At 38.4% G+C, this 26725-nt stretch overlaps 1 protein-coding gene across 1 annotated transcript in view; it reads right to left on the bottom strand.

Annotated features, from left to right (window-relative positions):
* Window positions 1-26160, bottom strand: part of LOC149289865 (vacuolar protein sorting-associated protein VTA1 homolog) — a 99497-nt gene extending 73337 nt beyond the window's left edge. The window contains exon 1 of the mRNA XM_089490165.1: window positions 26052-26160. Coding sequence (XP_089346291.1) covers window positions 26052-26157 — 106 coding nt within the window. The 5' untranslated portion in view covers window positions 26158-26160. The remainder of the gene's footprint in view (window positions 1-26051) is intronic.
* Window positions 26161-26725: the final 565 nt, after the last annotated feature.

Genomic DNA, 26725 nt, shown 5'->3' with positions numbered 1-26725 from the left:
TATAGTAAAATGGCCTAATTCTGGCTTCTTCTTTTCTGCATTTCCATAAATTTGTAGTGTAGTAAAAGAACAATTTCAAGAATGGACCAGGAAATTGTGAATTAACATTCTATGCTCCATAAATTAGTACTGTGACCGGTATTCTGAAAGCTGGCGTCTTAAGGCAGACAAGTCTCACAATTTAAGGAAGAATGACATCTCAGATGGTTCTTGGAAAGTTAATGCATACAACCAGACTAAGAAATTATTGTTTCCAAGTGACCAGTCTTAATCTCCCTTTTATGAAAATTCTTGTGCGTGATAGAGATACTAATAACTCATCTCCAGTATATGAGAAACAGTAGGTTTCACATGCAAGCATCCAGTATGTTTTTTCCCTTGTGTGCAGGAGGGTATAGTTCTCAAGCGATTATAATATGTCCTATTTCAAAACTTTAGTTTAGTAGTTATCAGATTTCCTCTATATGCTATTACAGTAAACAGACTGGTGGGTACAGAAAGAAAAACGCATAACAAATATATCCAGTTACACACACTTTAAGAGGGGAATACCTCCCAACAGTACAGACTTTTGTGGGACTATCCTGGGTAGTTGCCTGTCTGTACAGTCTTTTGCAGACAGGAAGGATCAAATGAGCCAGTAAAGGAGCTCCTCTGATCCCCCTTGACTGGCCAAGGGAGTTGTAAGATCAATGGAGGTCTGTGTTGTTGCAGAAAAGACCCCCACTGAAGCTCCCACAAGACCACCTATCAATGCTCTATAGCTAAGCAAGGTGGCCTCTTCTGTAGGGCAGGTGGTCATGCCTCGACTATGCCCACTTTTGGTGCTAGTCAAATGAAGCCTCTTGCCTCACTCGCAACATGTCTCCCGATCTGGACAAATGAAATGTTGGGGGTTATGGTTGGGTGCTACATCCTTAAGAGTGGACTAACTAGTCCATTAATAGGACATCACGCCTCCTTGGTGGTGCTTAACTATAAGTCATCATCTGAGCATATAGGTGACTATTCAGTAAACTCTTAAGTACCGCAGTAAGTTTAGGTCTACATTACCCAAAAATTACCCTTTTTGATATAGCTTATTAAAACCCATTTAAGGAAATCTATTCACTGAATTAATATTATCTACATGTACCGTCTCACATTATATGAGAAAGCATCATTGCTTGGCGTTATATACAACTATTAAATAGGCAGTGATATCAGCAGTGCATCTGAGTCCAGCCTGGGTGAGAAAGCACAAATGTTTCTGTTGGCCTTGCCATATATATATATATATATATATATATATATATATATATATATATATATATATATATATATATATATATGTATGTATGATCTACGGTATATTTAAAGTAATGCTACCACATGCCTAACCAAATCCACAACGCAACTCAACACCACAATGTCTCAACAGAACTGAAATATCTCAAAAAAATACCAAAAGTACTCTACACTTTAATACTCTGTGCTTCTTTGTTCCATCGTACAAGAGTACTGGTGATGTTTCATCTGTCATTGAAAAATGTCAAGCTATCAATTTATAGGCGGTACATTTCCCCCTATACATTGTGCTAGCCAATTGCTCATCAAATGTGTAAGTGAAAATGTATTTAAACTGTATACTTACTTTTGGTGCAAGCTGATTGGGTAGGAAGCGTATATGTGAAATGTTATTTAAACGCCTCCCTCTCCCATTATACATGTGGGCATGAAGCAGGCATAGAGATATAAAGACGATAAATAAGGTGCCCACCCACAATTTTCTCTTCCATCTAACAGAATGCTTTGTGCACGGATGTACATGTACAGCATTCTAAAGTAAAGACAGTCTGGGTGAGCGAATGTGGCACTCTGGCAGCCATATTGAAAAAAACATTAATTACCACCAGTGACATACCCAAGGTGGACTCTCAACCATATATTTGTACTAAACTCTACTGAGTTTTCTCACTGGGGCAATCAGGAGGGGGCACACAGGCACATAGAAATTCTAGTGTATACTAGTATGTGGCCATGCATTTACAAAGCAAAAGTGTTAATAACATGAACATGCATTTGCTGCAGTACAAAAAAAAGAAAGGAGCATATACATAGTTCTAATCGGATATTAATGTGTTCTTTTAGTCATGGAAGACTTCATTACAGAAACACGACCTTTATCTTGTGGAATTCCATCTAACGGCTCTTCTTTGGTGGCTAAACTTTAATGTTGATGGTGCCAAACAATGTTGTTACAGGAGAAAGAAAACATACTTGTTTAGCCTTGCATCAGAAAAGTTTACATGATGAATGTGACCATGCAGAATAAAATACATACCAAGTGGCTCATTTGGGACAGAGCACAAAAAATGGATAAACAATGTACAACAGAAAAAAAAACGGGTTCACTTGTTTCCTCTCCAGCAATTAATCATATCAACTCCAGATTTAGTTATAATTTATACAGATTATTTACCCTCTCTTAAATGTTGTCTTGTTAAATGGGAACTATCGTCATCATAATGCTTTGCCATAACAAAATTAATTAAAACAAACCATATGTAGTTGAATTGTCAATCTTTTGGAGATATATTGTTTAAAAGTTTACATCACAATAGCTCACACATGCGTGCTAATGTTACACAACTAGTATATACACGCAGTTTGCTGTCCTGTAGAGGGGGAGTTACATTCCCCCAGTACCCTTACAAAGACTGCATGAAGAAATCAAAAACAACCAACCACTTAACAACATGGCAGAGATAATCTAATAATTGATCCAAGGAGATGCTATTCAGCAAAGATCAGACTTCTTTATTTTATCATTATATGGCTGATTAATTAAAGTATCCATCAGAACTGTGGATGTAAATAGGGTTAACTAATCATGTTGCATCAAGATAAAAATAGACGTTAGGAACAATTATTTATAGAATTATGTTTTTCTATGTCAGCTATTTTAGTCAACCTGAAACCTTCAATAAAGGACCAGGGAACCTGATTTACTTTCAGGCACAATATATATATTAACTGAGCTATATGTATTGCCTTATGATTTCAGATCACAAGGTCTAACTAGCATACAATAACACAAGCTGTACCACTTTTTCCAAAAATCTAGGTAAAAGGTAAGTAAAACTGCATTGCACAGCAACCATTTGTAAACCCACATATACAAGCAATGAATACCTTCCATTACTCAGGTTATTCCGATAATCAAAATCAAAGCTAAATGTAGCAAAGGGTAGACAAACCTGTCTTGGTTCAGTAAACAATTTTCCGTTTTAAAAAGGTACTTTGGCACTGTTTGTACAAAGAAACACTTCCTATTTTTATATTAAAAGGGCTTCAAGTTGCACATGACTTTTTTCTTCCTATTCATTTTCCTAGCCAGGGTAGTAGTAGTAATAATGGAATATTAATAGAGCAAAGTCTTTGCAGCTTTTGCCCCAAAATAATAGGAATACATTTTAAGAATGAAGACCATTTCTGACTAGACTTCTCCGCACAGTAGATGGGTGTACCAGAGTCCCACTCTTTTCCGGCACTGGCCAGTTAATGGCACTGCTGGACATCTTCCGATTGTTTAGGGAAGTAAGCATGATGTGCGTTTCATTTGCTGCACAGCGTTTCACTGGCCGACCACTGGGTCTACAGTCCACAACGTTGCCCATTTCTTTGTGCTTCTTCTAAATAACGTGGATATAACAACTGGAAACCCCTGTCCACCACCCCTGCCTGGGAGAGACCTTGCTGAAGCGGTATAAATACCTTGTGTCTTGTTACTGTGCTCTGTCTTGCCATGCCGTATGACTTTTGACATTAAACTGTTTTTAGCAAACTAAACTCAGGAGTACACATAATTCCTGGCCTATTTGGGGCCCTTTAGTACAGTTGTAAAGCCTGAGCTTAATTATACTACTTACATCTTACCAAGGAGGGTTCATGGATAAATGCACTAAATTAGAGTTAATAAGAAACACAAAACCCACCAGAGGCATTGGAACACAAATTGCAGAGCACACTAGGATACAACCCCGGTAACACATTCGATACGACTGGGCAAGGCACAGGTAATGTGATTGTCAAATGGAGTCGGCTGTGTCAGAGGACTGGTTCGGAGAGCCCGGAAGTTGGCAGGTGATGCCATAAACAAAGATAACTTTGTACTCATTTAAGTCCTTTCAGAGACAAGCTTCATAGACTTTCTAAAACAAGTCAATGTGGACTGTGGCTAAATACAGGAGAGTAATTAGTGTTTTCTGTGTGACAGTTGTGTGTTATATCCAGTGTAATTAAAGCTGAGAATAATAGACAGGGTCATTTTTAGACTATTCTAGACAAGGCCATTTAGACTATTATCCTTCACTAACATAGCACCAACAACTTCTGCGCCACTTCCAGTATATAGAAAGGGTAATACAAACCAATACATTAGGTAAAGAGGGTACATTATTACAACGTAGACTATTGTTTTTGTGTTTGTTATTACTGTCACCTGTAAAAGTATAATCTGTGTGCATATATACACAGAGATACACACTTTTTTTGTTACTCTATCTTTGACTTCAATAGAAAGTTATTTGTTGTTTTTTAATCTCCAACCAATGATCCTTTATCAGTTGGCTTTCATGTTTTCATCAGACAGAAGCTTTATTGGTTTACAGGTGGAGTAAGGTCATTCATTGTTTCCACATTACAATAATTAATCTGTGTAATCTGGGTGCCTTCAGAGCACAGAGGCTTTAGGCAACACACAATTCTTTTTTTTATTTTTACTAGTCCTAGTTTTTTTTTAACCCAACAAAAGTTTCCTTACAATATAGAGTTTCAACGATGTAAACTAATATATCATATACAAATATTTGTTTAATTTAGTACTTGTAATACAAAAAGAATAGGTAAGGGGTCTAAATACTTCAACTAGATATTATTTTTTGGCCATATTATAAAGTTATATAACAACCAAATCGGAGAAGTCAAATTAGTGTGTGATTACCAGTAAGAATGTAGCCCACGGAACATATACTAATTGTGACGTTAGTTGTGATCATATAATATTCTTTATCTGGAACATGCTTGTTGCCTCAAGCAATAAAGCATAAGCAAACAAACTGTAAGCTTTCCATGAAAGGCACCGCTATAAAAATTTAGAAAGACGCATGCCAACATGGGCAGCTTCCTCTCGATATTTGGAAATGTGTTGTGCAACTGTTTGATTAGCATGCGGAAAGGTTTCAACCACTGAATTAAGCTGTAGTTCTGGACAGTTATATGAAGGAAGGCTTACTAGAACGATCACATCAAAGTGCATCTTCAGAAGGTTATGTTTTTCACAATAAGAGAAAACATGGACTTTCATTTACTCTTATTCACCACAAAGCAATGTCTACCTATACCACAGTTTCAAAAGGTCTGAACAATTGTTCTAGGAGCTTCTTTTCCCATTGGTAGATCAGATTGTGTGGTTTTTAAAAATAAATTGGATTAAAAAATGATTATTGTTTTTGTTACATGTTTCTAAATTCACAGAACAAAATAACAGCCCTGTGACATATTATACAGAACTTGAGATGATATAGTTAACTTTCACTATGTTAGCCACAGACTGAGAGAAGCGACCAGTACATCTGGGACAAATTAATTAAATAATTAAGGTTGGATTAGAGGGCTATAAAAGACAGCTCTCAGTCTAGTCTGGGAGAGAGACCTCAGAACATAATGCCGATCACCAAGCTGCAGGTATAATAGGCTTCTGCCTTATTGGGTCTGGTACAGATAGATGGACCAGCTCTGGATACCAAATCCGTTTGGGTCAGTCTAGAGCAACTAGTATCCCCTCTGCCTTGATCTTTTTCAGGGTTTGAGCAATCAGCGGTTAATGAGGGAACACATAGCTCATCTGGAACAACCATCTCTGGGTGATGTAGCAACCCTCTGAAGTATTCTCCTTCTTGTGTCTTACTGCCTCCCCAGACCTTGACTACCTTATTGAGGGAAAATATATTAATTCTCTAAAAAGGATTGGCTCTCTGATGAGGAAGTCTGCTCTGGTGTTATTCAAACCTCTGATATGATTGGCTATGAATCAGTTAAGATAGATGACTTCCGGCCTAAATGCCAATCTTCTCAATTAGGTCTTCTTGTGTCACCTAGCCTGTTCAGGTAGGCAACTACACTCCAATTCTCAGAACAAGATTATAACAGCCTTTCCCATGAAAAGAGAGCCTTCCAAAAGCTCCAGGAGATTTACAGGCAGGGAATTCTCTGAAGACATGTGTCTTGAAGACATTTTGTCTCTATAACAGCCCCATCCTTTTAAGCTGGCATCAGTTGAAAAGACTGATGATACAGGGATGGCCCAATAGCGGGAAGCCATTGTATAGGCAACAGAGCCCAAGGTTCCGCATATCTTGCAGATGTAATTAGCCCTAGTAACTTTATCACCTGTCTGAGACTGCACCTCTTCTGATGCATAACAGCAAAAGTCAAATTTATAACTACCATAAAGGAACGCTTTCTAAAGGAAGGTTTGGAGGTTTATCTCGTAACCTGGCATAGGTTCTAGCTGAATCTTGGCTTCTATGGGCAATTACCTCCTTCTTGGTAGATATTTGTCTCCAGCTGCTTTGAATGCTTAAATTTATATGAAGCCTTCTTTGGGACAAAAGTGTGTTCAGATAGCTCAGGCTTGTCTGAGGACATCACACAAAGTAAAATAAATGTAGTAGTCTAGGAAAAACATAAAACGCCACGCACACATTATTTATACAACATATGTAAATACTACTTGGGCAGCAGGGTGGCACAGGGCAGAGAGGACAAATATGCAGGAACAAACACCAGCATCTGGTAGCTGTATGGTCCTCGCCAGGGCTGTAAAATAATTGTATGCAAAACATTTTGTATGCAGTTCCACATAAAGCCACCAGGTCCCATATTTAGACCAGCATGGAATTAATGTAACCAGGACAGAGGTGATGTCACATGATGTTGAGTGGAAAAGGAGAGGGGCTGCCATACAGGGGAATGGGGGGGGGGAGAAAGTACAGAGATAGAGGGAGACACAAGAGAGGAAGGAAGCAAACCAAGAAAAAGAGAAAGAAGACAGAAAGAGAAGAGGGAAGGAATAGAAAGTCATGAATAGAGGAAAGATAGACAGAAGACGGGCACCTTATGCTGATCAAATATAATCAAACATCCTGTGAAAGGGAACATGAATGGGTCTAAGGAAATCTAGATGTGAATCATTTCTCTGTGAGTGTTCAAGGAAAAACTATGTTTGACCCAATAAAAAATGACCAACACCGTTAATTAAAGAGCAAGCAGGTTCAATCGCATGTCTGTGCCACTGGGCTACAAGGAATACATTTTCATATTCTGTTATTATGAGATTAGTGGTGAAACACAGATGAGGCATGGCACGTCATAACTTGAGGTGTACAATCAGCCCACTTTCATTACTGGTTTTACAAACCAAAATAGAGATTAAGGACTAATAGTAAATTATTCTGTTTCATGTTACATCTTCATGCATCAATGCACGTAAAAAAACGATTCACTTTATGGGTAAGCTGCTTGTATTAAAGTACAAGTTCATAGCAAACCTGTCTAATGCTTTGCCATCTTTAGATTTTAAAATGCGGGGAACAGCATATTTACATGTTGAAAGTTCAGGTTTCACAACCTCCCTCTCTTGCAGAATATTCCCTACTCTGATCTGTTAAGCCCACCAAAATGACACTGAATTATGTCAGGTTTATAGTTAGGTCACTGCTGCGGTTTTCTAATTATCATATTGCCGAATCCAGCTCCACTCTCCTTTTATTATACTCCTGCAGGATTACTCATCCATATGATTCAGGCATATTACTACAAATATCAAGGATTGATTGATTCTGTGTTAATTATAATCATCAACCTTCTTTTAACTTAATTCCCAACAAAACCCAGATTTTTTTAATCAATGGCAAACAGATTAAAGATTTGTATTATTATGGAGTTTAGAAGTAATACAATAATTGGGTTAGTAGCGTAAGGTCAGTAAAAGATGTACACTAATGTATTTGAAAAGGTAAACCATTTACAAAAACAGTCAGAAAGCGTTAAATGACAGCAAATAAAGCCTAATAATAAAATATTAGAACTGATTACACTAATGGCATTCTGAGGCAGAATAACAAAACTAATCTCATGTTTACATGATCCATGAATTTTGTGATTAGACTCTGGTTCTACATTCTTATATCACTATTACAAATAAAAGTGTTAAACAATAAAATGATGTTAATTCACTTAAGGGAGAGAAGACAGGAAAGTTTGAAGGGGGAGTTGTGTTTCAGCATCTTAACTTATAGTTAAATCAGCGGGATATCTCCTTACACATTGAATAAGCATTATACAGGGCTAGGTCTCTCCTTCACACTTGGGAAATATGCACCTGTTGGCCCCTCATAATGAATAGTGAAGTGATAGCGTTAAACAACTCTCCTTTCCAAATCTCCCTGTAGTGAATAAACCCTGAATGTGCCAGTTACTCAGCAGGATTTTCTGCCTAATTAAAGTCAATATGGCAAAGGACATAATTAAATTAACACAACTTTTTTAGCAATATCACAAGTAGTCGGGTCAGGGTGCTGTTCAAGCAGCCTTCGGGTCTGCAGATAAAGTAGGTTTAATTGAACAAAGTAGATGAAAAACAGATTTTCCTTCTGTGTCAAATTAAACTACAATAGTGTATTCAATAATGTACTTACTGCACAAAAAGGATTTCCTTTTAATTATGTATCCAACAATTGGTGTCAATTCACTAAAGGGAGAGTTTAATATTAATATATATTAATACATTAGGCATTTATATATATATATATATATATATATACACACACACACACATACCGGTATATTATATACACCATACATGCATTATACAGAGCCAAATCAGCCCATTGTTCTGGAGAAATCAAAGTGTTGTCCCTTCATAATAAATTGCAAAGTAAGAGAGTTGAGACTGCAACTCTTTTTCAAGCCCTCCTCTCACTTTAGTGAACAAACCCCATTGTGTAACGTCTCCTAAGAACTACAATATCACTGCTTATTACCCACAAAATGTCCATTTTCACATTGCTGCAGTGCAATAGGTACACTAACCCAGGAGCTTACAGGAGCTCACCAGGTTTGGTCCTTTATAACGCATTGTGAACCTAGCCATATACAATTTCGAATCTGATAGCAATTTACTGCCTTTTACCAGGGGCCGTAGAATGTGTGGTAAATAGACTTGAGGCTTTCAGAACCCTATATATCATTTAACGTTTCAGATAGCATGACCCTGTATGCTGTGAAAATTGAAGAGAATGTTGACTTTTAACCTAAACAGCATGTTCAATGTCATGGTTTACAGCTTTCCTTTCAAAAACAAGAAAATGGTCAATAATGGCTCAGTAACTCACAGCATGACTGTTAGCAACTTTATTAGGCTAGGTTTCCACTTGGGTTTTTTTCCTGCGTTATTTTCTTGATGAAAAACGCCAGGAAAACTGCCACTGCATTTTCCTGTGTTTTGGCGTTTTTTCCTGGCGTTTTAGCCTTTCTGTGGAAATTGCTTTTTTGACCTAAGTTTTTCCAGCCTTTACAAGTTAGAATTTTCACCCAGCTAAAAGGGATTAGCATAAATGGCAAGTATCTGCCCCCTCCTGATGTCATTTCCTTGGTAGAGTTCTACTTAAACATGCCCCGGCGGACCCTTTTGTCACTTTTCTGTGGTTTGTAAGGCCTGCTTTATTCCGAATGTCTGCTCCTCTAGGAAGATTGGCCCCAAATGATGGTGCAAATTGTTTGCTGTTGCTTTTGGCACGCAGGATCCAGTTGATGCGTCGCGTATGTTTGTTTGTAATGGCATGTTTGTTCCAAATGGTGTAAAATTCAATATGAACTTTGTTTTGTGTGAAACTGTTTGTTTCCAGCCTATTTCTCGTAGGACACACAGATACTGGGTCCATCCTCTGCATTGTAACTGTGGGGAAAAACGCCATGAAAAACCCCAAGGCAACATGGCGTTTTCATGGCGTTTTTCTCTCCCATAGACTTCTATTGGAGAAAAACGCCAAGATTTCCTTGCAAAAAACACCAGTGTCAACAAGCTGTGATTTTGAAAAACTGCCAGCGAGCCCATAAAAACAGTAAAACGCCATGGAGGACTGAAAAAACGCCAAACAGAAAAATGCCAAGTGGATATGGCATTGTGCGTTTTTTTATTGAAGAACAGCTAACATCTGGCCGCAGCGTTTTTTCACTAATGAAACGCCGTGTGGCTGAATTGGCGTTATTATGGGCGTTTTTGCAAAAAATACCCAAGTGGAAACCTAGCCTTAATCAGTAGTAGAAGAGAGTTTAAAGTATAATGCAAGATCAGAGCAAGTAAATTAAGAGTTGATATGACAGCAACCAATTAAAATTGTTTAAATAATTTTTAAGGGCTAAAACAAAACATCAGGCATTTAAGAATTTTTTTTAAAATCCATGACATTCAAGTATATTAAATAAACAATGGTTGAGTTGACTGAAATGAGTTTGCTAGTTGGATTTTTCAGTGTACTTCTATGTTTGTATTCAATATCTGATGGGTCTTACATATTCTACAACTCCATCATAGACAGTTCTGCAAAATTTTTATTTCTTTCACATATTTTTATATATATCGCAAAAAACACAGCAATAAAAACAGCTGATTTTGACAAGCTATTTAATAAGATGGCAGCACCGGTGACCAAATGGCAATACTACATACTAATACGAATTATCCCCCTCTAGAGATGTTCCCAGCAGGCAGATGAGGAGTCTGTGTAGGAATATGAGGGAGTGTCATAGTACTGCTTCTGCCGTTGTGTTACACACACACACACATATATACATACAAATGCTCTGCCACATATAGATAGACTGTCCCTTGCACATACATACAAATTCTTACACAAACACAAATAAATATATTCCTGCCACCACACCTCTCACTCCTGTCTGACCTCAAATATGTAGCTTTGCCAGGAAAACATTAATGAGCATATTATATATGCTGGAACACGTTGGTATGTATAGACTTAGTTGTGCAAAGCCACAATGTGCCCTACACAGAGATGTGAGGTAAAATTATGAAATAAATATTTCCATAAGTTAGGCATGCGTGTCAAGTATAACCTTTTCTCTTTGTTCTGAACTCCTTCTCAATAATATATGGGGTCATGGGGCCAGGAGGCAAGTCAAATCTGGATTTTGCAGGAGATAAACGGGCAATGAATTCCATATTTTACCACCTGCATACAGTTTGCCCATATACAGACTCTGTAATCAGCCTAATCAAAGACCAAAAGAGTTAAGCTACTTTATCTGATATCTCATGTCATATTACCCTGGAAACCTTTGTATTTCCAAGTTACGAGGATGTGTACTATTCCAAATCAGAATGCATAACATTATATATTCCTTAAATATTAAGGCAGGTTAAAAAAAAAGTAAAAACACACATTCACAGGTCAGGCAACAACTGCTTTGTTATGGGAAATCATAACATTCTAATCAATTCCTTTTCCCCAGGGTTTAGAACATAGAGAAATACTATTTTATCTAAGTTACATGATGCAAGCATATGATGGTTGTGAAATAAGGAGGAGTGGAGAGGAGAAGACCTGGGCAGAGTTTTTCGTGAAAAATGTAAGAAAATAGAGTGTGGAATATGTTCTTTTACAATGATAAATAATATGTTTATGATATGATGCTCAAACAATATAGCATGAAGAGCTTCATGAAAGAATTCTGAGGTTTTTTTCCACAGCCTAAAAATTTCCAGAAATTTTACATCTCTAAGGGGGAGTCAGCCCTGTTTTTATTACCATGGTTTTCCTATGGTAAACACTTATTGGTCCTTGAATTGACCCTTTTTTTTTTACTTCACCTGTATCCACAGTGTTTAACCCAGCTTCTAATGGAGTTTATTGGTGTGGGCTCCGTTCCAAGGTTTATGTAGGGTTTTGAGACAAATGCCTATGACATGGTTGTCAGGGTTGTTCAGAGCTGTGCCACGATTTACATAGTCCAGGAGGTTTACTTTACCAAGACAGTGGTAGATGAATGGAAAGTCTCCAATCAGGAGTAGTGGATGCTAATACAATGATGATATTTAAATATGCACGAAATAGGCACAAAATCTTTTTGAATTTAAGAAAAGATCAATAACTGATTAAGGTTCAGAGTCTCTAGGCCTGGAAAAACGAGCACACTAGATGGGCTGAATGATTCCTATTTGTTGTCAAATACTAGGTTTCTGAGTATCCCTTTTGATTCGGTTAGACCCTTTCCTGCTCTTAACATTACTGGTCACCACCTGATCCCTTTTTACTCCACATATTTGAGCTTTGTATTCTCCAAGACCAATATTATAAAGATAACCCCTGGGTTACCTGGGGGAATCAGAAGTTTGGCCTGACAGTTTATGGCCCAATCAGACATGTCAGGGACACCAGTGAAGATTTCACGAGAAAAATACATAAGGCTTACCCAGTCATGCAATTTACAGAACACCTCAATAATTTTTCAATCACATTCCCCATATTTTGTGAATATCTGGGCACCAATTATGCTGGGTTTAATTGCTTGCAAGGTAGCCATTCTAGTAACTCATGACAGGAACACATCTTTAAATATTTTAAATATATATTTATATTCTCAACATGTGATTTTATGATGCTGTGCCCTGAATAACCCATTTTAGAGCAGATGTCCCAGTATATTTTATGACACTGAAGGCCCTGCTCTGGTGATGTTATCTACTCATTTAATTTGTGGCCAAGGACTGAAGAGTATCATGTATGCCCCTGTATCAAAGACTACACAAATATATACATACAGAGGCCCAGATAGGTCAACTCATGCCTTGGCGTGAGACACTTTTACACCCAAATGTATATTTCCTTACTAAATGATCATCATGTCTCACATCCCACATTAGAACATTTCTGATCCCTTCTTGAATAATCCAAGACCCCCAAAAAATAAAATCTCTGTAAAACAGAACTTGTTTCCCTCTACCAAACAGGTGACATCAATGTAGCAGAGACCATAGAAAATACACATGTATCTGTATTTTCCAATTATCCAATACATCATAAGCAGGTCAACAATATTTCTCACAGAAATTATTGCCACTAGATACATTACACTAATTTATTTTTGTTTTATCGCCTTTCATATAAGCATACCTGGGAACTTTCTGGGAACACTTCTCCGGTTCTCTGGGTTAACACTCAAATCCTCCGAGTCGCAGGAGTAGGGTCTTGACAGGCCCCGCTCCCCACCCATTTTCCATTTAAATGGGGGTGCTTCCCGCGATATCTCATGACCACCCACTGGCAGCAAGGGGCAGTTCTGGCCACATCTCGCAAGGGTAGGCTCCTGGTAGCCGGAGCCCAGAATTTCCCAGGTATGCGTATAAGACATGGGAACAGTGGTACATAGGTCTCTGGCACGGTAAAGGATTAAAACATGTAAATATTTGCATTTCTAGAGGCAAAACATGATGCCACATAATGTCATCTTCTGTTAACTGAAAATTGCTTGGATTTGTCTTGAACAGTAAAGCAGACTTAATGTCATTTCAACACAGCTATTGCTATAGAAAACTGGGAACAGGAAGCAGAAAGGAATGCCTTTTGCAAAAGAATTCTGCCCATTGAAGTACAAGGATGTCATTATACCCAAACAGTTTAATTGAAAGATTGGATTCCATCCAGAGCTGAGGATAACTTCAAGGTTCACTAGTGACTTTTCCATGACTAAATGTTTTTGATGATAGGTTAGTACATTTTACACAAAAAGAAAAAGATACACTGGAAAGATTAAACATTGCAATAATGGTAAGCATATTTTTTATGCAAAATACAAAACTATTATTGGTGCTGACTGCAATGAAAAATAAAGCTACACAAAACAAATGGCTTTGTCCTGTCTATAGCATAAGGTCCATACAAGTGTTTCATTGCTGGTAGTGACTTATGTACTTAGGATAGTCCTGGGTGTTTACATGATTTTAAAGTTCTAGAATATGTGTGTGCTAAATCATGTTGCTTGTGCAAAAACACAACTTTGAGATACCTAGGGGCTTTAAATAAACCGAAATAATTGGGTCAGTCTCTTTTGTGATATCACTGGACAAGAAAACTTTAAATACCACAATCCATACTGATATAAAAAAAAAAAGCACATCAACAGAGTATTTCATATTTAACGGTCACAAAATGTGATAAACACAGACAGCCCACATATCTACTGTTTCATATATAAAAAACAGCCACATAAAAATTATGTACATCTTCTTTTTAACTAGTCGTGTCTTATGTAAGATTTACACATTAAGTGACTAGAATATACACTCACTGGCCACTTTATTAGGTATACCTGTTCAATTGCTTGTTTACACAAATAGCTAATCCGCCAATCACATGGCAGCATCTCAATGCATTTAGGCATGTAGAGGTATTCAAGACAACTTGCTGAAGTTCAAACCAAGCATCAAAATGAGGAAGAAGGGGGATTTAAGTGACTTTGAACGGGGCATGGTTGTTTGTGCCAGACGGGCTGGTCTGAGTATTTCAGAAACTGCTGAATTACTGGGATTTTCACCATCTCTAGGGCGGCAGTTGTGTGGCCGAAAATGCCTTGTTGATGTCAGAGGAGAATTGGCAGACTGGTTTGAGATGACAGAAAGACAACAGGAACTCAAATATGCAGAATACCATGTCTCAACACGCAACACGTTGAAACAGATGGGCTACAGCACAAGACCACACCGGGTGCCATTCAGCTAAGAACAGGAAACTGAGGCTACAATTCGCAGACTCACCACAATTGGACAATGGAAGACTGGAAGAACAGTCTGCCTGGTCTAATGAGCCTCGATTCTAGCTGCAATATTCAGATGGCAGGGACAGAATTTGGCAGCAACATGAAAGCATGGATCTATGCTGCCTTGTATCAACGGCTCAGGCTGGTGGTGTTGGTGTGTGGGACATTTTCTGGGCCCCTTAGTACCAATTGAATGTTTCCAGGACCTTGTAAAAAATATCCCACGAAGAATGAAGGCAGTTCTGAAGGCAAAAGGTGGTCCAACCCGGTACTAGCAAGATGTACCTAAAAAAAAAATAGCCAGTGAGGGTATAAATGGTCTGCAATGAGAATTTCTTGCAGGACTTCAGTACTCAATGGGTTAAACCAAGGTGGCTGGAACACTTTTGGGAACAGACCTTTCAGTTATATCACAACATCAGATGGATACATCCCAATACAAGTCGCCTATAACAAACTACACAAAGTTAAGTAAAAGTATAGTAATCCGACAGCAAACAAAGACTGTTTGGTTTAATAATCTGGCTAAGCAACCTGAAACCCGAAAAAATGTACACAAAAACACTGAGATGGCAAGGGCTGAGGCTTTCAACAAAATATACACATACAACAAAATGTAAGAATTACCTGCCTTATTTCAAGTCATGTGATATTTAATATAATACCGTATTTGCTCGATTATAAGACGACCCTGATTGTAAGACGACCCCCCAACTCAGAATATTAATTTAGGAAAAAAAGAAAAAGCCTGAATATAAGACGACCCTATAGGGAAAAAAAGTTTTACCAGTAAATGTTAATTCATCTAAACTATTTTTTTTTTTAATTAAAGCTATGATTGAGAAAAATATTTTGGTTTTATTTCCTTCTATTTTCCAACCTGCCCCCCAGTTATGCACATCTGCCCCAGAAATGCCTTATACCCCCTATATGCCACTGTGCACCATGATATGCCTTTTAACCCTCTAAATGCCACTGTGGATAGGGACCACATGGGGTGGGCGGCAGCAATAGCAACTCCCCTAAGAGGTTTGCCGTGACGTGGCAGGCGAGCTTCCATTTTAATGGCCATTGGAGTGAAACTAAAAACCTCCATTTGTCTAAATAAGCACAGGTGTTTGGGATAGTGCGCAGGTAACTATTTTTAGGTGTTTGTTCTATGTATTTTGGGCTGATGAATACTATAGCCGTTGCTGCCGTCCAAGACCGATGGGAGTTTGAGCTCAGGGCTTTCTTCTGTGTGTTTTGAATTTAACGCTAGAGCTAATATATATGAAAGTTAGGTAAAAACCTTATGAAATAAATAAAAAATGATGACAACATCAACCACAATTTGAGCAGAAACATTATTGTTTTTACATTTTACATGATTGAAATTTGAGCTCCCATTATATACTTAATTTAATATATACCAAATTATCAAACCCCAATTCATTATATAAGAATACAGTTTCTGTCTCCATCTTCTTGTTAATTCTTATTTCAGTGTTACATGCTTTAAGATTTCAAGTAAAGTAGTGGAGATAAACTGCAACATCGAAGCCTTCCTTTAGCCAGAACTGTAGATGTAAAGCTGTCAGTGTAGAAGGGCCTTAACTGCAATTACTTATAGCCAGCTTACTTGGGAGGTCCAATACTACAGATTTCCTTAACTGGCACATTTTAATGATTTTGACTGCTGGCAATATGAAGGATTGCTTGGGAGATTTGACGGATAAGCCTTCAATTCTGTAGCAACATGAAACTTTATTATTTCTTTAAAAAAATTCTAAGACACCCAGCTCTGAACCTATTGAAAACCTGCAGCTTTCTTCGCAGTAGTATTAAACATGGCATTATAAGAATATCTGTGCAGAGGTGTAATACAAATTCTCACTGTATATGGGACACCCAATCACTATAAATTAACAGGCTAACCATACGTGTTAAGGAAAAAACTAAAATAGATATGTAATTGAATTATTTGTTCAAAGGGTTGTTCACAATAAAAACACAGAGAGCTTTTTCTCCTCATATGGCAATAAAATATTTAATCTTGTAAAATACTTCTCTGTGTTACAAAGCTACCAATAAGCATTTCCTGCAAAAATAATAAGTAACAACATCATGATGCTATTAAATTATTGATCAATGAGTGATGAATGGTGAGGCATCAGTATGTTTAAATGTTTTGAGGTAACAAAAAGCATGACCTTGAACCATAAGTTGGTCTCTCCACTCAGACCCATAGCTAGCTCCTTTTGCTTGCGCCCAAGGCGGGAATAGAAAATTGTGACCCCCAGCTTTTTTTTTTTTTTTTTTACAGAGGTGATTTTATTTAAACTACCTTTACACACACCTGTCCATAAACACACATACACGGTGCCTTTATACACACCTGCCCATTAACACGGATATACGCATACACTGCCCTTACACACGACTGCCCATAAATACACATATACACACTTACACTGCCCTAACGCACTGCCTTTACACATACCTGCCCATAAAACACACATATACACATACACTACCATTACACACATATACACACCAGCTTAAAAACATAAAAATACCTACACTGCCCTTACACACACACCAGCTTACAAACACACACGCGTATATACACATTCACTGCCCTTACACACACCTGCCCATTAACACCCATATACACATATGCTGCCCTTACACAAGCCTGTCCATACACACATGTATACACATACATTGTCCTCACACTCCACCGCCTTTACACACATACGCTCACACACAAATACCTACACTGCTCTTACACAAACACTGCCCATACACACACACACACACAGCCCATACACACAGCCCTTACACCCATTTCTCACTTTTCTCATCTTCCCACCTGTGGTGGGAGTGCGAGGTCTGTTACTCCAGGCCTCTGCTTTAGTGCTCCCTCATCACTATGCGCCAGCTATTGATGCAGAGCGCTGGGGTGACGTCATATCCCGGCACTCTGCATCATTTGCCGGTGCGCGTGCTCCCTAATGTATAATGTTATAGATACGCTGTTTTTTTTACGGGCTTCGTGGTAGCAATGTGAATCACCACAGAGCCCTGTTTAGCTGGTTAGAGGGATCTGTGATCTCCCTTACCAGTCCTGGACACTGTAGCTGCTGATTGGGCGGCAGACGCCCCCTCGCAGCTGCGCCCGAGGCCTCTCTCACCTCACCCTTCCTATGGCTCTGTATCCATTAAAGGGAGTGTTGCGGTCTCAACCCCCTCCCCACTTCACTATACCATATGAAAGTCCAACCTAAGTTTCTGCTGCAGGAGAAGCTTCACTGGAACCATAAAATGAATAGTTAGACATTGAGCTTACCTAACCTTTACTTAGCTTACTAGTGTTGGCCCTTTATAATCAATAATGAAGCAAGGTTGTTGTAGCTTATCATACGTATAATTATTAATAGTGCCATATTTAAGTAATGCTGTATATCTTATTTATTACAAAAGGGATGGCCAGCTTAGCAATACAATTTAGAGTTGATAGGGTTAAACAGTACTTTATTTTAGAGTATAATATCCTTTAATCCTATGTGCAAACATCATCTATGAAGAGCTTCCTACCTTTGAGTCCAATAACACGCTGTAAGGCATGCCACCTTTCTGTTTTACACAACAAACATATAGAACTAACGTGGAGCAGACACAGAAGCTACACAGGATAAAGACCCTTCTAGAGTAAATCTTTTGTTAATTTCAGGTAACAAGTTAACAATAATGGCTGTGATAACATAATTGTAACAGTTTTCTAATGATCAATTAACCTTTTAAACATAAACTTGGATCAGTCAACACAATGTGCAATTGGAACACAGGAGTGATGGTTGCTGATAAAGGGCCTCTGTAAGCCTATAAAGATGTTCCATTAAAAATCAACTACAATACAACATTTACACTGTTTCTGATCCATTTCATGTTATTTCATGGACCAAATTTGCGCATTTTTCAAAAACAAGGACATTTCTAAGTGACCCCAAGCTTTTGAATGGTGGGGTACACTCGCTAGCGAAATCACTAGAAAACGACACCGCTGGAGAAAACAACCGTCAATTCTACTACCCAGCTCTTTTACGGAGGGGTTTATTCACTTAAGAAGGCATTGGTAGGAGGGATTCCCAGTTAGCTTGGATAATCCTGAATAAAACATATTTAAACTAGAGATTGTAAACCCTTTTGAGCAGGTCCCTTCTTACCTGCTGTTTCTGTATGTTATCTTGCTATGTTATATATATATATATACTAATTGTTATGTCCTGTCTACCGTTTGCACAGCTTTGCAGAATCTGATTGCAAAACCTATTAGAAAAAGAGGGCCTTCCTCTTAAGCTTTAATATAAATGTATTGTTAAGAAGTGCTGTGTAAATTGTTGGCGATATAAAAAGATTATCATAATAATAATATGCTTCTAGTCATGCCACTGTCCACATATATCCTTGGCAAACAAATGTGAAATGTGCTTGTTCTGTTTCACTTCAATAGGACAGTCGCATGCAAAACATATCAACCCTGCTAACAGAAGGTTACATATACAAAGTAGATAGTTGATTATTTATGTTCTTCTACTGCCACCTGGTGTTCAAAACAGCTATGAACTCATCCAATAAGGCCTTAAAAAAAATCCAGCATAAAATGGAAATGTTTTTACAGAACACAAACGAAAACATTTGGTTAATTCTTAATGGTGCATTTCCATGAAGACATTGTTTGATGAGTTTGGTAAGGAGGAGGCAGTGCCTCCACATAGCCCTGACCTTAACCCCATTGAACACCTTTAGGATACATTGGAACACTGATTGCATGCCATAACTTCTTGTCTGACGTCAGTGACTGACCTCACACATTCTCTTTTGCCTGAAAAGACAAATTCCCACAGACACACTCCAAAATCTTCTGGAAACCCTTCCCAGAAGTGGGGATAGCCACAAAAGGGGGAAAACTCCATAAATATGCCTGTGGTTCTAGAATGGGATGTTCAACAAGCTAGTACAGGTGTGGTGGTCACGTGTCCACATACTTTTCACAATCAAAAACTAAAGGAAACTTACATTAACATTTATTGAAATGCCCTAAAATAATATCTAAAGATAGTGTAGCTATAGAATGCTTGAGAAGTCTTTAACTAATTGAGGCATGATTGGCAGGGTACTAACATAACTCACTATGCTTTGTGCTACAATATCTAATCGTTCTTTAAATCAGTACCCTCCCAGGTATCTTCAGTGGTGACAGTGTATATTTTACATCTGCTAAATATCACAATAGATATAACAATCAGTTCAGAATTATGCTACGATTAATGACCACATAACTTTTTATGTTATTCGGTTTGGATGGATCAATTCACATGTCCTATTGTTAAAAAGTTTGGTTTGGCTGTGGTGCACAAACCCGTTTACTTTTATATTTCAGTAAGACTTGTTTGACAGTTCACATAAATTCATTTTTAGTAACAGTGTTGATGATGTCAATGGAACTTCATAGTCTCAAAGAGTGATTATGTATACACAGTTGACCTCTGATCCACCCACTGCCAAAACTGTGTTTTATGTCTGTATGAATGGTAACTGTGCTTTAGTAAGTAGGTGAATGTTAAAAGAAAGGTGAGTTGCAGGGTGACCAAATTTTCACATGATGAATTCTCACAGTGATGTATTAAGAATGGAATGCAGATGCCACTCCTTGCCATGAAACCACTGGTATACTAAGTGTGATAACATCTCCTATGTCAGGTTGGGCTTGTTAGTCATCTGTTCTAGACAAACAAGTTAGTTGTAATGATTAGTATATGTTGTCCATATTAGAGCGTTTCAATATGAAGTTCCAGTGTTACAGTACAAATACTGCACTATTTAGCCCATATAACATATAAGGGGTGCAGATAACCTTAAAACACATGGATTATCTCAAAAGGCATCTAGACAGCACACCAATGCTGTCATAGAAGCCCTGGCAGAAGTGCTGGGCAGCAACTAAGGTCTTTTGCACGCATCGTGCAGATGTCTACCGGCCGCCAGAGAGGAGGATCCAGGTCCCCTGCAGCACTGGAGCTATCTTGAATATAAGACGAGGGGTATTTTTCAGAGCATTTGCTCTGAAAAAACCTTGTCTTATATTCAAGCAAATACGGTACTCTAGGTGAGGCCTTACCAGAGATCTGTAAAGTGGCATAATCGCCTCCCTCTTCCTGCTACTAATGCCTTGCCCTATGCAACCTGCTTGCTTTTTGAGATGCTTTATTACATTGTCTGCATGAAAAAGAAGCGCTAAACTGGTCCTTTATAATGTACAGCTAAATCAGTGAGAAGAATCTCCCACATTACCTATGCATTACCTGATGTTCTATTGCGACCACGTCAGCATCTGTTAGCAGACAACCCCCGCTGCTAGCCGCACCTCCTCCTGGCTGCAGCGGAAGTTGTCTACGCGAATTGCGTAGAGCTCTACACGCTGCCCGGACTAAGCACTGGGGAATCAGAAGCACCGGTAAGTTGGAGGGGGCATAACAGGAGGATCCAGGTCCCCTTATAAGACAAGTGGTATTTTTCAGAGCATTTGCTCTGGAAGAAAAAAAAAACTTGTCTTATAATCGAGCAAATACGGTAGTTAACATATGAATATTTACTAGTAAAACTTTTTCCTATAGGGTAGTCTTATATTCATGCTTTTTCTTTTTTTCTAAATTAATATTCAAATTGTGGGGGGTCGTCTTATAATCGAGCAAATACGGTATTGTGTACAGTTCTGGAGACGGAGACCCCATCTCCAGAAGGATATCGACACATTGGAGAGAGTTCAGAGGAGAGCTACAAACATGGTAAGTTGTTTGCAGAACAGAAATTATCAGGAAACGTTAAAAGGATCTTAATATGTACAGTGAAGGAAAAAATTATTTGATTCCCTGCTGATTTTGTACGGTCGCCCACTAACAAAGACACGATCAGTCCATAATTTTAATGGTGGGTTTATTTGAACAGTGAGAGACAGGATAACAACAACAAAAATCAGAGGTGAGACGTTTCTTGTAGTTGGCCACCAGGTTTGCACACATCTCAGGAGGGATTTTGTCCCACTCCTCTTTGCAGATCCTCTCCAAGTCATTAAGGTTATGAGGCTAACGTTTGGCAACTCGAACCTTCAGCTCCCTCCACAGATTTTCTATGGGATTAAGGTCTGGAGACTGGCTAGGCCACTCCAGGACCTTAACCCGTTCAGTCCCCTATGGACGTACCGGTATATCCTGCCCTTATTTAAAAAAATAAATAAATATATATATATATAAAAAAGATAAAATATATTAAAAAAAAAAAAAAAGATTAAAAAATATATATATATATATAAAATTCTACAAAAAATTTACACCTTATATTATGTTCCCTATAAGTGCTGGGAAAGTACAGAAAATCTATATAAATTAGGTATTTCTGAAATCAGGACACCAGAATTGATAAACTTGAAGGGGATTTTCCATCACTTTACTTAATTTTGTGAGGATTCTGAGGGAAAATTTTAAAGAAATTAGGTGTTTTTTTCTAATTTTGGCTAGTTTTTACTAAATTTCTCATTCTAAATTTTCAGCTAATCATCCAACTATGGTATCAAAAGAAAGCCATATCTCTCCTTGAAAAAACAATATATAGTTTACATATGAAAATAGAATAATCGCTGAACCGACATAGTGCAAAAATAGCAAAATTTCTCCGGGACTTGAGGTACCAAAACCCCTCGGATTGAAGGGGTTAATGTGCTTCTTCTTGAGCCACTCCTTTGTTTCCTTGGCTGTGTGTTTTGGGTCATGCTGGAATGCCCATCCACAACCCATTTTCAACGCCCTGGGGGAAGGAGGTTCTCACCCAAGATTTGACGGTACATGGCCCCATCCATCGTCCCTTTGATGCAGGGAACCCAGTTCTCTGAATCATTCACATGTTCATTGGCAAACTTCAGACGGGCCTGTACATGTGCTTTCTTGAGCAGGGGAACCTTGCGGGCGGTGCAGGATTTCAGCACTTCACAGCGTAGTGTGTTACCAATTGTTTTCTTGGTGACTATGGTCCAACTGCCTTGAGTTCATTGACAGCTTAATTGACAAGATCCTCCCGTGTAGTTCTGGGTTGATTTCTCATTGTTCTTATGATCATTGAAACTCCACGAGGTGATATCTTGCATGGAGCCCCAGACTAAGGGAGACTGACAGTTATTGTGTTTCTTCCGTTTGCAAATAATCGCACCAACTGTTGTCACCTTCTCACCAAGCTGCTTGACGATGGTCTTGTAGCACATTCCAGCCTTGTGTAGGTCTACAATCTTGTCCCTGACATCCTTGGACAGCTCTTTGGTCTTGGCCATGGTGGAGAGTTTGGAATCTGATTGATCGCTGTGGACAGGTGTCTTTTATACAGGTAACACGCTGAGAATAGGAGCATTCCATTTAAGAGAGTGCTCCTAATCTCAGCTCGTTACCTGTATAAAAGACACCTGGGAGCTAGACATCTTGCTGCTTGACAGGGGATTAAATCCTTATTTCACTGAGTAAAATGCAAATCAATTAATAAATCATATTTTTGTTGTTATTCTGTCTCTCACTGTTCAAATAAACCTACCATTAAAATTATAGACTGATCATGCAGGGGATCAAATATTTTTTTTCCTTCACTGTATAGCTTGGAGGAAAGAAGAGAGGGGGGATGTAATAGAAACTTATAAATACTTAAAGGGATTTAACAAAGTACAGGAGGCAAGCATATTTGAAAGGAGTAACAATGTTACAACAAGAGGACATGGTCTAAAAATTGAAGGCCAGAGGCTTAGATGTAATGTAAGGAAGTTGTACTTTACTCAGAGGATAGTAGATAAATGGAACAGCCTCCCAGCAGCAGTGCTGGAGGCTAATACAGTAAGGGAATTTAAACAAGCATGGGATAGACATAAAGCTTTCCTCACTATATGACCTGACCAAAGACTGAAAGGGGTTTAAACCCCTAACATAAGGAAAATGGGCAGACTAGATGGTTCTTATCTGCCAACTCCCTCTTCAATGTTTCTGCCAACTCCCTCTTCAATCAATATACCCCTAAGTCCTAACTTAACTTGTTTGGATTTGGTCACAAAGTTTGAAAAAGTGACCTCATAACAATACCAACCAAAACTACATCACTGTTAAGCTGTTCCTTTCTAACAGTAACAGGGTTATCAGCCTTCCAGAAGACTGTCCTAAACTCGGAGAGTAAGGGAAATCACATTGTCTATGCCGTAGTCTACGCCACCATTTCTCCGATCACACCTACTGCAACAGCTTCCCCCAACTGTTGAGGTTTCCTTTGCTTTAGAAAATCAAAAACAAAAAAGTATTGAAACCAGGGTCTTTGATACAGCAAACTACATATAGCAATATTGTTGTCACATCTTCAGTCACAAGCTTAGTCACTGATAAATGTCTGTTTATTTCTGTCAAAGGAATTGATGTATTTGGACTAGACTATGCAAGACAACAGAAACCTAGGGCCAAGCAGGAGATGCAGTCAAGCAGACCAAAGGGTATGTAGTGAAATTACCATCTCTGATGGCCGACTGATACTGCTCAATTATGGATGTTATGTTTCTATGATTATGGGTCTCCGCAGGTGATATGACAGATGGACATGGCTTAGGTTTGTGGAAGTAATGCATTCTTCCTATGATTTGTCTCTGCCGATGGATATTTCTTGTATGATGCTGATAAATAATAATTGTGTTATAATTTAGACTCAGAGTGCCATATAGGGGGTTCAATTAGATTCAGAAGAACAATTCCCCTATGACAGGAGTGTCAACCTGTGGCCCTCCAGCTGCTGCAGGACTACATCTCCCATACTCCTCAGCCAGCCCCTTAGCTGAAAGAGCATTATGGGAGATGTAGCCCTGCAGCAGCTGGAGGGCTGCAGGTTGGACACCCCTGCCCTATGACATCCACACTATATTAGTAATGGATAGACTCTGACTCGTTCTTTTGGGGATTATCTAAGCCTATAGAATTTATAGCATTGTTTTCTATTAATAGGAACATAAACATCATCTGTAACTTTTTTGTTACATTGTAAGTATACTACTAGTGTCAATGGTATTTGGCTTCTGTCCAGTCTCCTTACCAGTTATTATTGTATTATTTTAATCTAGTAACTAAATTTAGTGATTTTATCTTCCACCTTATCTACTGGGTTGCCGCTTCAGCCATTTTTTTTTTAGGTACATAAACACATGATGCTAATCGGCATATGTAAACTGTACAGCCTAGGGGTTTCCTTAATTGTATTATTGGCCACATAGAGAGATGGGAATTGTTTTACTTTTCTCAAGAACAATTAAACTTTAAGCGAATAATTAATATTATGCTTGTGACTTCTCAAGACCTGAGTGTTACATATCATCTGAACGGCTAATAAGAAAGCTTGCTAAAAGCAGCTATCAAACTCTAAATCAATAATCATTGTCAATAAGGGGTGCAGGAGAACTTGTTCATCTGAACCCAAGAGCTACCACTCAATCATTTTCATTTAACGGGGCTTCGGCTGTCATCATGCCTGATGTTTTGTATCAGTGTTGACACTAGTGACACCCCTAATTTTGTTTGGTAAGCATTGATGCAATGTCAATACACAGGGAATGTAATGATAAATAATCAATAACTAATGATGAAAATTAAAATCTAATTAGCAGTTGGGAAGCTGATGGAAGTTACTTACCAACTTAGCTGTACAATTTAAAACACATTTGAAACTTTTTCAACCCATCTTTCTAGAATTATAAAGACTGTCTAACTGAATGGTTTATGGACAAACAATCATAATACTTCCCTCAATGTGTTTTCTGAGGCAACATTGCTTATGATCAGTGCCCTTCTTCAGGAATATACGGATACCGATAGTATAACACAGGACACTATTCTGTTAAATAAAACATACATGAGTCTCAAGTAGACATTCTGGACATATTGTGGCTGTTTCTCCAGATATATATATATATATATATATATATATATATATATATATATATATACTCGGTGAGTGTGGTGTTCAATTATATCATACTACTAACATATAGAAATACTAGAGGCGATCAATGTGCAGTAGGAGTAGGCTGAGTATACTATCGGGTCTCTAAGTAGATAACGTCTACTCACAATAATAAGCCACCACCGGGTCCCTTTTGTCATGTTCCTGGGCTGTTCTCAGATGATGCTGAATGGACCTGAACTGTGGGGGTAACGGGGGCAGCGGGGTCGCCATACTGTGAATATACACCGAGTAGTACTAGTAATAGGAGTGCTTGTCCCAAGCAAAAAGCTGTCACAGGGAGAAAAGCAAAAAGCGTACACAGATCACACTTCCGCTTCCGCCTGCGTATAAAGGAAGGGGGGCGGTCGGCCCGGGAACGAGGGAGGGTGGCAAGCTTTGAGAGGAATTGTGTGTACGAACCGAAAAAGCACCGGCAGAGTTTATTTTAACAGCAATGGGACGACAAGTGACATGGGGGGAATAGCCTCTCGTTAGGGCTAAGGCGCATAAAGGGTTTAATGAATATGTAGTAGGGTGAGAGCTGTGTAATGGATACTATTGTCACTACAATGTCACTCTTAATACAAAGCACCCACTGATGTACATTGCACTGGACATGAGTATAGGGGAAGGAATATATATACACTGAGAGTTTGTTTTATAAACGCTAATATTTTAGTAGGAAACATTTGTTACTACTGTTTAGTCAGTTGAGTTATGATCAATGCCACCCTGGCAACTAACATATTAGTTGGGTAAAGTATCACATGGAGAGGGGTAACTTTTGTTGTTTTTTTAA

Source organism: Sceloporus occidentalis, unplaced genomic scaffold (genome assembly GCF_023333645.1).
Source record: "Sceloporus occidentalis isolate IW3139 unplaced genomic scaffold, rSceOcc1.0.p SCAF_42, whole genome shotgun sequence".
NCBI lineage: Eukaryota > Metazoa > Chordata > Lepidosauria > Squamata > Phrynosomatidae > Sceloporus > Sceloporus occidentalis.
This window is presented reverse-complemented; position numbering and strand designations above follow the sequence as displayed.